Source organism: Mus caroli, unplaced genomic scaffold, assembly GCF_978045245.1.
Source record: "Mus caroli unplaced genomic scaffold, Mus_caroli_1 scaffold_2, whole genome shotgun sequence".
Classification (NCBI taxonomy): Eukaryota; Metazoa; Chordata; class Mammalia; order Rodentia; family Muridae; genus Mus; species Mus caroli.
In genome coordinates, this window is record NW_028227257.1 from 22,616,401 (window position 1) to 22,629,226 (window position 12,826).

The following is a 12,826-nucleotide window of genomic DNA, read 5'->3' on the forward strand; positions in this document are numbered from 1 at the left end:
CTGCCTTAGAAAACAAACAAAAAATGCAGGGATACAGATGCTTGACTTTGGACGTGAGGCCTGACGCACCCACAATGAAGTTTGTGCTGCTTTGTTGTGAATGAATTGAACTGGTAGGTGGTATAGAAAAACAATGCCAGGATATCATCGTTTTACATGAGAAAAGAGAACATCATGGGAATAAAGGAAGATCCGTGCTTTGAGGCAGGTTCTTTCTGTGGAGCCCAGGATGGCATCAAGCTTTTGATCCCCCTGCCTCTGCCTTGCTAGTAGAGGTAAATGGTTATCCTTCCATGGAAGAACTGTAAGTAAAGTATCTCTTCATCATTCTATTATTTTCACATGGTCTGAATGACCATATAAAGTCCAAATGGAATGCAGCCACAGTTTATTGTATGATTAATAAACACAAAATGAATAGAGATGTCTCAGACATTTTTTTTTTTTAAAGATGGACATTGAACCCAGGGCCACATCCATGCTAGAAAATTACTTATACCTTTGGAGCCTTGAGTTTCTGTCTCTTGAGCAAATGATATGTAGCTCTAGGCCTCTTGTCATGCTAGACAGAGGCAGCAACCATATCACCAGACAGCCACGTAAGCATGGGGGACAGCAGCAGATACCTGCGGTGTGCTGCACTGTAAGCCATGATCTTTACTAGAATAGATGTATGAAATCATTTGAGCATAATTTCTGTCCACCGTGGGTTTAATCGGGGTATAATTCCAGCATCTGTCAAGCATCTATAGCACACCAGTTGTCTCTTTTGGAAGTTGTCTTAATTCTCACAGGTTAGAAGTGATTGTTCCCACCTAGGACTCTTGTCTATTCTTTATATTTGTCATTTTAGAGACCATAGTCATCTCTGCTGTTCTGTAAGATCCTAGGAGGAAGAGACACTCTGATCTTTCCTAGTGCTTTGCACAGGAGCTTTCCAGTAAGTGGTGTTGAATGGCCACAATTCAAGATCATTGAGTTAGGGTTTTTTCCTGCTCTGATAGGTCCAGGGACAAGAAAGAAGGAACAAAGTGTGGTGTTTTCTCCACAGAGGGAGAACCTTGTGGCTGCAGTATCCAGTGCTTACAGCCTATGCAGGGCTGTACGCTGGGCTGAAGGAAGGCTTTGTGCTTAGTTGCCTCATCTCCCTCAGCCACCTTCCTTTCTTTGAACTCCACAGTGTGGTCCTCCTTACTGGCTACTTATTGCTGTAGAACATATCCTTTTGAAATAAAATTATTTATTACCTTTTATAGTTTCTGTGGGTCAGGAACCCAGAATGCCTTGACAGTACAATTTGGCCAGTGTCTCATATGGTTGCAGTCAGGTGTTTCTATGGCTTAGACATCTAAGCTCTGACTGAGGCTTTAGACTTCATTTGCAAGATCACTCATGTGGCTAGCAGGTTAGTATTGGTGTGTTGGTTCCTCTCCGTGGACCTCCAGAGGTCTGTGTGTGCCCTAATGATACACTAGTTTTCTCCCTTGGTGATAGAAATCACAGAAACTAAAATGCCCATGTAAGGGAACTCTAAAAAGTCACATTTTATCACTTCGCTTATGTTCTATGAGTAATGTACGACATTCCTGATTTGTTCAGGTGGGTGATTACATGTGAGTGTGAATATCAAGTATCAAGGATAGTGGACTCTTAGAAGGTCATCTCAGGTCAGCTACCATTCTCCTTATTACACTGAGATTCCTCAGTAGAGTTGTTGATTTGTTTTCGCTGCCCTTGTCATTACTAATTTAGGGTCTGTCTTAGTCAGGGTTTCTATTCCTGCACAAACATCATGACCAAGAAGCAAGTTGGGGAGGAAAGGGTTTATTCAGCTTACACTTCCACATTGCTGTTCATCACCAAAGGAAGTCAGGACTGGAACTCAAGCAGGCCAGAAAGCAGGAGCTGATGCAGAGGCCATTGAGATATGTTCCTTATTGGCTTGCTTTCCCTGGCTTGTTCAGCTTGCTTTCTTATTAGAACCTAAGACTACCAGCCCAGGGATGGCACCACCCACAGTGGGCCCTCCCCACTTGATCATTAATTGAGAAAATGCCTTACAGTTGGATCTCATGGAGGCATTTCCTTAAGGGAGGCTCCTTACTCTGTGATAACTCCAGCTTGTGTCAAGTTGACAAACAAAACCAGCCAGTTCAGGGTCCTATTCTATATCATTAACTTTCAGCTGTTGCCTTCCTTAATCCTCTCTCCACATCGTTGCTTCCAGAAGCATAATTCTGAGAATATTGTTCTCTTGCCCATCTTTAGGAACCACAATATACACTGCAGACTGCAAAAACTATTGTATTTATTGTTCTCTGTTTAAAATACCACCACAGACATAGTAACCTAAGACAACACACCTTTATTATCTCAAGGTGTCATGTGTCCTTGCTGAGGCTTCAAACAAGGTATCAGGGTTCTTTCAACTGAGTCCCCACTGGGAAGGAAGCTATCTCCAGCGTCATGTGCTTGCTGGCAGTATTCAGTTTCTTGTAGAGATTATTGAACCGACTGTCTCAGTTACTTTCTGTCCTTCCCCTCCCTCCCTTTGCTGTCTTACGGGAAGCTGCCCTTAGTTCCCTGCCACATGGCTCTCTTCTAGTATGCTAGCTGGCTCAATGCAACCAGCGGGGCAGCAAGACAGGTGTTTAAATACTTTGTAATGTACCACATGAAAGCACTCATGTACGTTCTTATTTCCCTCATTCTGTTAGTCAAAAGCAAGACATAGATCCTGCCCCACACTCAGGGGTGGGGTGTGGGGCGCAAAGGTATGAATACTAGAGGGGAAGAACAACAGGCCATTTGAGAGCCCGTCTGCCTCCACTGTGCGTCTGCTGTGCCCTGTGCAGTACATGGTGTACATGGAGGAAAGTCCAGTATCTGAATGGATGATGTCGTGTTTCCAATACCAGCGTAAGCATGTTTCCTCTTCCTTCTCTTCTGTTTCAGAGTTCCTGGTTCATCCTTGAGACTCATCTACTCTGAGCCATCCTCATGGATGAACTTCAGGATGTTCAACTCACAGAGATCAAACCACTTCTAAATGATAAGGTAACGTCTGTTTTGTTTTAGCTCAAATATGTATAGATGGTTTTCTTGTGCTATTAATTAACTTTTTACATATGAGACTACTAAGTAAAATACTTAGCTGATTCTTATTGATGGGGATACTTTTAAAAACTCATTTCCTAACCTACTCTTTGATGTCTCCCTGGCCCTTTGTTTTCCATAGGCAAATTCGTTCATTTGTTTTTTGAAGTTTTTCTATCTTATAGAAAGGAAAAAAAATAATACAACCAACTTAAATAGAAAGTGTCAAGGTGGTATTTGTTAGGATCCAAATGATTGACTTTTAGATTCTATAAGGAGATTTTAACATGCATGGCTAGTGATGTGTACAGGCTCCAGTGCTCTCTCAAAAGTTTGCTGAGTCTGCAATGTGACCATTTTCGTCAGAGATAGCTGTCAGGAGTTTACCTTATTTTTTGGTAGTAAAGGTGTTTGGTTTTGTTTGTTTGTTTGGTTGGTTGGTTGGTTTTTCGAGACAGGGTTTCTCTGTATAGCCCTGGCTGTCCTGGAACTCACTTTGTAGACCAGGCTGGCCTCAAACTCAGAAATCTGCCTGCCTCTGCCTCCCGAGTGCTGGGATTAAAGGTGTGCACCGCCACATCCAGCAGAGTGTGCCTCATTTTATCTTGGTGTTGGAGAATTTCATGATGAGTGGCATACTTGAAAGCCACTAGAACTCAGCAGATCTTTCTTGTCCCTCCCTGTTCAGTGTGCATATCAGAAACTCTTTCCTACACTGTTCTTTTGGCTTACTGTCCTAATGCTCTGTTAAATACTTTCTAGCCGGTGTTAGTCTACCACATTCTTAGAGGAAAGAATGGAGAGGGTGTGGTTAGGCTGGTAGGCGAGAAGGGATGAGAGAGCGCACCAAAAGATATCAATGCTAGCTTCTCTCTCTGTCCAAAGCAAGGCCCTTTATAACATCTTAACTCTACTGACTTATATTTTTTCTGACTTATATTGCATCCTGGCAGCCCCACCCTCTTCCCTGTGACCTTTTCTCTCTGTCACTCCTTCCTTTGACTTTCACTAGACTTTAATGTTCTCTCCTTTGGCAGTCTGTACTTTTTAAACACCTTCTTGACTTCTGCTGACTGCCCCCCACAGTGTTTCCATAAATCTCTACTCATTAAATACCATTTTTCTGTGTATATGAAGGACTGTACCACAAAGAAGAGGGAGATAGTAAAATCTATAGTTACAAAGCTCAGGTCTGGCCACAGATGAGTATTCTCGGGGCAGGAGAAAGCAGACAGGTTAGTTTCAGCAAGGAAGTAACCTGCCCTCAGAAGCAGGTAGGGGAGTGCTTACCAATGCAGATCCCAGACCCCAGCTCCAGACCAGTCTCAGGGGTAAAGACGGTGCCAGCAGGACTCAGGTTTGGTTGCTGGTTGGAACTACCTGTGGAGATGTAAAGAGTCACTAATGCCAAGCTGTGCCTTCTTACTGACGCCTTACGGAACTGGTCTGGGATATAGTGTAGTTGTTTTGTTGGTACTGAGGATTAAACAAAGGAATCCTGGTTGTGCTCAGCCCCTAAGCTACTTACAGATAAGGGCATAGCTATCATATTTGCTTGAATGTTACAGAGTGAATTCTGTCCCCCCAATTTTACACACTGAAACTTTAGCCTCCACCACATGTGACTTTTGGAGAGGAAGCCCTGTGATGGTCAGTTTTAATTGTCAACTTGATGTGATCTAGGATCACCTGGGAAGGCTGTCTTTTGGGATTGATTATCTAGCTTAGGATGGTCTGTGGGCATGACTGGGGTTTGTCTTGATTATACTAAGTGATGTGGGAAGATAGCCTAGCAGTAGGCAGCACCGTTGTCTGGGGTTGGGTCCTGTATTGCATGAAAAAGAAGTGAGCTGAGCACTGGCTGCTGTGTGTGTACACGCCTCTGCCCTGGACTGGGCTGGGACTGACTGACTGGGGCTGGGACTGACTGACTGGGGCTGGGACTGACTGGGACTGGGACTGGCTGTTTCAAGTTCCTGCCACCTTGACTACTCAGCTGCTATGGTTTGTGAGCTAAAATAAAACCTTCCTCTCCCAAGTTCCTTTTGTCAGGGTTTTTCTTTTTCTTTTCTTTTTTCTTTTATTATTATTATTACAGCAACAGTACAAAACTAAGACAGACTTTTATAGACGTGATTAAAGTTCAGTAAGAGCAGAAAGACAGAGCCTACTCTGATGGGTTGGTGGCCTCTTCTTGTTACTGTGTGAGGACTTAGGAAGAAGGCAGCCATTTGTAAAGCAGGAAGAGAGCCCTTCTCAGAAACTGAAACCTCTGTCTTAAACCTTGCAGCTTCCAAAACTGTGAGGAATCCACTTTCTGTTGTTGTAGTTCATTGTGGCCAAATAGACTGACTCCAAGCAAAGCCCCACTCCCTAACGGCCTCCGGGCTCTCTTCCATGTGCTGTCCTGCTCCCATGCACTTCACACATTCCATCTTGCTCCTTTCTCCCTGAGACATGTTCCTGTCCCAGTTACCATTCACGAACGCCCCATGTTCTGACTGAGCAGGCAAGAGTCCCCTTTGAACAATGGCGTTGTCAAGGACTACTGACTGACTCCTTAGCTAGCCCTCCACCTTCCTGACTGCTGGGATTCCCTGGCGTTTGAAAACTGTCAGCTCTGCCCAGTGAGTTGGTACTTTTGTACATGTTGTAAAAGAAGATGATGAGGAAAATGCCTCTCCTCCCATGGTGTCATTTGATGCTCTGGATGGCTCTGTGAGATAGAGAGCACAGAGAAGGAAGTTTCTGTATTGCTGAGTGAACTAAAGCTAAGAAGGAAGTGGCTGGCAAGATTGGGTTCCAGGTACTGTTTGCAAGATTTCTCCGTATTGGCACTGGTGTTTGGACTGGATGTTGTTTAGGACACCGTTCTATGCATTGTAGAATGTTTAGCAACAACTTCAGCCTGTGTCCACTAGATGCTAAAGCCTCTCCCTAACCCCCCACCCAGTGGTGACGACTAAAAAGGTCTCTAGATATTGCTCAATGGGGTGCAAAGTCCATGAATGATGCCCACTGGTATTAAGAGGAAGCCTCTGGATTGGAATGAGTAGACGCCTTAAGAAGCTTTGTTGTTGTTTGGCCTCCCTGTCCCTTCCACCACCCCACCTCGGTTTCCTCCCTTCTCCCTTTCTTCATTATGGAGTATGGGCTATCCTGCTATTGTTCATTTACTAAGTACTTTTATGTGCCAAGTGCTTTACATGCATTCTCTCTTAATGCTCAGATTTCTCTTTAAAGTACTATAATCTTTACGTAACAGATGACAATATCTGATTGATAGGCCAGCTTGCTCAGTCAGTAAATGGTAGAGCTGGGTCTGAAGCCCAAGGTTTTCCTATTCTGAAATGTTCTGCCCGCCTGTGTGACCATCTAGACTTGGCCAGTGTGACTTTTCTTGTCTCTTTAAGGAACAACCTAGAAACGTATATTATTTTACCCCGTCTTTCACTTGATACTTTGCTCTTAGCATAAGATATTGCCAAACCCTTTCAGGCTTCAGGGAGCTAAAGGGAATGTACACAGACCCTGTTACAGGGAAATGTGTCCTGGGGTGACCATAAGGAAGCATTTTCCATATATTTTAAGAGAAGCTCATGTTAACTTGTCTTATAACTTGTTGGTATTCTTCCCATTTTTATTTTAGTATGACTGTAATTTTGTCTATAGCTCAGAATTGTCAAGAAGTGGGTGAATTTGCCATGTTTATTTTGGCTCCAGTAATGAAAAGAAGTAACCACCAAAGCAGAACGTATAGATATATGAGTGTTTTTTTCCCCTCAAACAACATTATAAATGTGGTAGTACAGAACTATAATACCAGTGCTTAGAAAGCTGAGATAAGAGAAGACTAAGCCCTAGATTACATAGCAAGACCCTGTTTTAAAAGAAAAAGGAAAGCCAGGCCCACCCCTGAAATCCTAGTACTTAGAGGGCAGAGGCAAGAAGGCTGTCAAGAGTCTGAGGCTAGTCTGGGCTGCATAATGAGCTCCAGGCTAGCCAGGGCTACATAATAAGACTCTGTCTCAAAAAAGTATTTAGCCATTTTCAGAGTATTTTTAGAAATATTTTTATTATTCTCCAACTGGGTATGATGGTGCACACCTTTAATCCTGGCACACAGAAGGCAGAGGCTGGTGGATCTCTGAGTTCAAGGCCAGCCTGGTCTACAGAGCTAGTACCAGGATAGCCAGGGCTATGTAGAGAGACTCTATCTCATCAAAAAACAAAACAAAATAAAACAAAACAAATAAACCTACCAAATATTGTGTTATTCTTCTGACCTCTTGCCAAATACTCAGCTGTTTTACAGATGAGGCTTATACCTGGTCCAAAGCCCGAGTCTATTAAAGTGTTAGAGCCCAGACTAGTACCTAGCACCGTTAACTTTTAAAAAATTATCTATCTATCTATCTATCTATCTATCTATCTATCTATCTATCATGTGCATCAGTGTTTTGTCTGCATGCATGTCTGTGTGAGAGTGTCCTATCCTCTGGAACTGGAGTTACAGACAGTTGTGACTTGCCATTCAAATGCTGGGATTTGAACCTTGGTCCTCTGGAAGAGCAGTCACTGCTCTTAAACTGCTGAGCTACCTGTCCAGCCCACACATCTAACATTTAACTTTGACCTTGATCTAGGGGTCTGGTGCTCTTCTCACCATCTGCTTGTTAGGCTGTCCAGCCACCTCACCCAGAAGATCTCATGCCAAGCGGGAGAGCCCATCATGCTTCTCGCTCCCTGACTTTTAGTCTGCCTACTGTGGCTTTAGATATTACAGAGTCTACTGAAAGCCAAAAGCCAGGTCTGAAGAAACCACATAGGAAGCGCTGAAGATATATCAGAAAGAGGAATAAATACCCAGGGGGATGAGCCGAACAATCTGTTTGCTTTATGTTGGTTATTATAGTAAATCATGAAATAGCCCATAGTGTGGTTTAAGGTTTGTTGTTTTTTTACTAAAGACTAGACACATAAGCAAAGGGGAAGGGGGTGTGTATAAAATTAATTGTAAGAGGAAGAACTCTGGGATCAACTTAAAAATAATTTTTTAATTGATATGGTTGTTCTGTTTGCATGTATGTCTATGCACCACTTGTGTGCCTCATGTCCACAGAGACCAGAAGATGGCATTGGATCCTCCCCAAACCGTAGTTAGAGATACTTGTGAGCTGTCATGTGGGTGTTAGGAATTGAACCTGGGACTTCTGGAAGAGCAGCAGCAAGCACTAGTAAGTGCTGAGCCATCTTTCCAGCCCCTGGGAGCAGCATGTTTGTAAGCTCCAGGAGAACAGAAACAGAAAAGTTTGTGTATCAGGGTTCCTTTTTGAAAAGGTGTGTGCAGCGTGGGGCACGGGGGGCCGGAAGGTCATGAGACTCAGCCTCTAGCAGCACATGTTGTATAGGCCTGATGACCTGAGTTTGATCCCCAAACCCAAGTAAAGGTGGGAGAAGAGAACCAGCTACACTTTGTCCTCTGACCTCCATAAGCGGACAGTGCTACACATATCCCTCCTCTTCCAGTCATGCACACACATGCAATAATAACATTCTTAAAATCTAATAAAGGTTTCAGAAGGTCTGGCCTGCCTGGTGGGTTACTGGTTAAAGGCTGGGTATCTAGAGTGTCAGGAAGGGATTGGAAAAGAAGGCACAGTGAGTGTCAGAGGGCAGTCAGCACCTGAGTCCCTAGCATTTCCGGGGGAGCCCACAGTGTTTACTTTCTGTGCTCCAGACTCCATGTGGGTAGTGTTGCTTTCTTGGAATCTGAGATTATGAAAAAATTCCAAGAAAAAATGAGGGCATGAATCCTGTCTCAGGGAAATGATAAGAGACAGAGTAAGGTTAATTGGAGGAGGGTTTAGGATGCCCCTGCTGATCTAACTCTTGGCCTTGGCCAGTGAGAACTTGATTACCGCGTAGTAAGTTTCTGGGAATGAGGAGATAGAGTATGCTTTGAAGGAAAAAAACTTAACTATGGCAAAAAGAAAGAAAAAGAAAAGTGTGGGGGCATAGCTTGATGGTAGCGTATTCATCTCGTGAGTACGAGGCCCTGGGCTTCTTCTCCAGCACTTCCCCACTTGGTGTCCGCAGTTAAACTTACATTTGTTGACAACTTCCATTAGATACTATTCTAGGGTGCTAGTCTGTTATGAACTAGAGGATGGGCATATCTTAGTGTTCCAAGAGCAATTGTCAAAACTGTTGTCAGAAATGACTGAAGTGACCTTGGGCAAGGAGTGTGTTCAAGCAGTTATTAATGCCAACACAACAGACTGAGTGGCTGACAACCAATTTCAAGAAACAGGAGATGGTAAGGAGAGATGAAACCATAGTCACAACCTATCTGAGAGCCCAAGGAATTTTTTAAAAAAATTATCTATTTATTTTACTTACACTGGTGTTTTTCCTACATACGTGAGGGGTCAGATGCCCTGGGACAGGAGTTACAGACAGTTGTGAGCTGCCATGTGGGTGCTGGGACCTGAACCCAGGTCCTCTGGAAGATTAGTTAGTGCTTTTAGTTGCTAAACCATCCCTCCAACCCAAGAGTTTTTTAATGCAGGAGTCTGTGACCTGTAACATTAGCCTAACAGTGCATAGTATCGATGTCAGCTTCAGAAGTTGAAATTGTATTTTCCATCAGGCTACGGGTGATTACTTCATTATAGACAACAGTCTTAGCATTTATTAGCATTTATTTAGGATTTATTAGGAAGTATGTTATTTTTGAAAATATAGCTGGTATAGATGCTTAAAGCATATATAGGATTTTCATTCGTATCTTGGATTATCAGCTTGAACATATTTCTTCTCAGAGAATGGTTTGCTGAGGAAGCTAAAGAAGAATCATGAATTTGAGGCCAGCCTAGGCTGTGGAGCAGGGCTTTATGTCAAAGCTTTCAAACAACACTGAGTATTAATTTATGTTAATTGTCTTATTCAGTTATTAAAGACAAATAGGGTATTTTCTGAGCTTATGTAACCCATCTACTCGCTTACTCTCCCATTTTCATTTTACTTTCTGTTGGGAAGGATTTTTTTTTAAAGAGAGATACCATAAGCCGGGCGTTGGTGGCGCACGCCTTTAATCCCAGCACTCGGGAGGCAGAGGCAGGTGGATTTCTGAGTTCGAGGCCAGCCTGGTCTACAGAGTGAGCGCCAGGACAGCCAGGGCTACATAGAGAAACCCTGTCTCAAAAAAAAAAAAAAAAAAACAAAAAAAAAAAAAAAGAGAGATACCATGGTTTTCTTTCTCTGGAAGGTTCCTTATTGTTTTGTCCTTTGCCCCAGTGTTAAGAATGGAACCCAGGCTTGTGAGACGATGCCGGGGCCTAGCAAACACAGGAGTGGATGTTCACAGTCAGCTATTGGATGTATCACAGGGCTCCCAGTGGAGAAGCTAGAGAAAGTACCCAAGGAGCTAAAGGGATCTGCAACCCTATTGTTGGAACAACACGATGTACTAACCAGAACCCCGGAGCTCTTGTCTCTAGCTGCATATGTATCGAAAGATGGCCTAGTCGGCCATCAATGGAAAGAGAGGCCCATTAGACTTGCAAACTTTATATGCCCCAATATAGGGGAATGCCAGGGCCAAAAGAATGGGAATGGGTGGGTAGGGAAGTGGGGGGCGCTATGGGGGACTTTTGGGATAGCATTGGAAATGTAATTGAGAAAATATGTAATAAAAATATTAAAAATCAAAAAAAAAAAAAAAAGAATGGAACCCAGGGATTTTGGCATACTACCCAAGCTTGGTATCACAGAGCTACACCCCCAGCCATGCTCCCCTTTAGAAGATCTTTATCTTGAGAGGGAATCTAATAATTTGATTAAGATTTTTGCTAACTCTCAACAAAAAAAGATAGCTGGCGTTTCTGGAAGGAATTGCCTGTTTCTACTGTTGGCATTTCTCGCCTGTTCATCTCAGAGGCTCAGACCTCACACAAGGCCTTGTGGGTGCTATCACATGATCATCAGGAAGCAGAGTATGTGCACCAGTGACAGCTGCTCCTGAAGAGCCCAATCAGGCTAGAGTGACTTTCCAAATAGTCCCTAAAGGAACCTCCAGGAACACCGACATGGCCTATCTTAAGTCTGTGCTTTTTTTGTACAAGTCCTTTTTGTGGTAAATTACGAAAGGGAAATGCATGCTTAGTGTAGAGAAGCATTGAGGGAATCGTGATCTCTCATAATCCCTATGCAGAGACAGATGGTAGTTAACGTTAGATATTTTCCTTCTGATCTTTGTTTTGTTTTTTTGAGACAAGGCTTCATAACCTAGGCAGGTTAGGCTGGAACTCACTGTGCCACCCAGACTGGCCTTGAACTCTCAGCAATCCTGCCTCAGCTAAGGGTTAGGATTATAGGCGTGGGCCTGGCTTAATTTTTAAAAATTGGCTTGTTTATTATATAAATCAGAGAACTTCCCTGCTGGTCGTTTATTCTTTCTGAAACCATCCACTTTAGTCTATGCAAGGACCCTTCCTTTGGTTTTTGATAGTCTTACTAGAAATTCAGTACAACGGCCTCTCTAAAGAAGTTCTTACCTATATCCCTGAGACTGACTAGTAGGAGCCAGTCAACAGGATGATGCTCTTTTGCTTATGGCAGCCTTCTCTGGAGTGTGCTATCCTGTGTGTGTGTGTGTGTGTGTGTGTGTGTGTGTTTATCATAGCTATGCTGTAACTCTATAAGACTTCAGCTATTTTATCAGCTTTGAGTCAAGAATGATGCTAAAACCAGCCTTCTCTATCCTTCTTATCATTACTAGCATCTGCAGTTTCCCAGTGGTTGACCTGTTGTGGATTTCCTGTGTACATTGTAGAAAACCCAAGGCTGCTTATCTAGAACTTTATTCCTTCAGAACATCATCAATGTCATATACAAGTTTCTGTAATAATTTTAAACCTAATAGCAAGGTGTACTGCATACGCCTATAATCTCAGCACTCAGGAGCCAAGAGGACTGTGAGTTCAAGGCTACATAGTGAGAACCTGTCTTACAAAACACAATTAAAAGCAATGTAAAAACGATCACACACATATATGTACAGCTTGGATTGTCCGTGTTACTAATGGCTACTTCACTCTATTGGATACCGCTGCTCCATGTTACTCCACCTGGTTTCCATCTCCTCTCCTGAGCAGGAGAGTCTGTTTCACTTGGTGTGGGTACTCATGGGGCTTTGCCTCAGCTGTCTTGACAGCTGAGTAAGTGGTGGATCGGGAAGAATGATATGTTTTTTCTTAATGTTGAGAATTGAACCCAGGGCCTTGAACGTACTAAGACCCGTGCACTACTGCGGAGCTATACCTCTGGCTCACAGAAGAACTATTTCTAAAACCAGCTTGAACAATCAGATATCTAGAGGGGCAGTGTTGAGAAAGGTGTTTATTAGCAACTCTATGCCTTCTGGAAGCTGTTGGGAAGATGAATGCATGTACAATTATATAACGGTCTAAATAATAAGAGAGCTTTTCAGGGAATGGCTTGTTCCTCATGAAAAATCAAGTCTTAAGGGTTTCTCTCTCTCTCTCTCTCTCTCTCTCTCTCTCTCTCTCTTCCAAATATATCACCTGTTCCTCTTTCTGTACTCATTTTTAATTTTTACACTCCATATTCCATTCCCTGCCCCCCCCATTCACCCTCCATCTGCTCCACATTCCACATCTCCTCCCCAATCCACCCTATCTCCATGTGGATGCCCCCACCCCCCACC

General features: G+C 43.2%; 1 protein-coding gene across 5 annotated transcripts in view; it reads left to right on the forward strand.

Annotated features, from left to right (window-relative positions):
* LOC110309491 (protein NDRG3) overlaps positions 1-12,826 on the forward strand; it is a 64,960-nt gene that overhangs the window by 19,564 nt on the left and 32,570 nt on the right. For all 5 annotated transcript variants that reach the window (XM_021182192.2, XM_021182218.3, XM_085832788.1 and 2 more), the window contains exon 2: positions 2,956-3,057. In XM_021182192.2, the coding sequence (XP_021037851.1) occupies positions 3,001-3,057 (57 nt within the window). In that variant the 5' untranslated portion in view covers positions 2,956-3,000. The remainder of the gene's footprint in view (positions 1-2,955; positions 3,058-12,826) is intronic.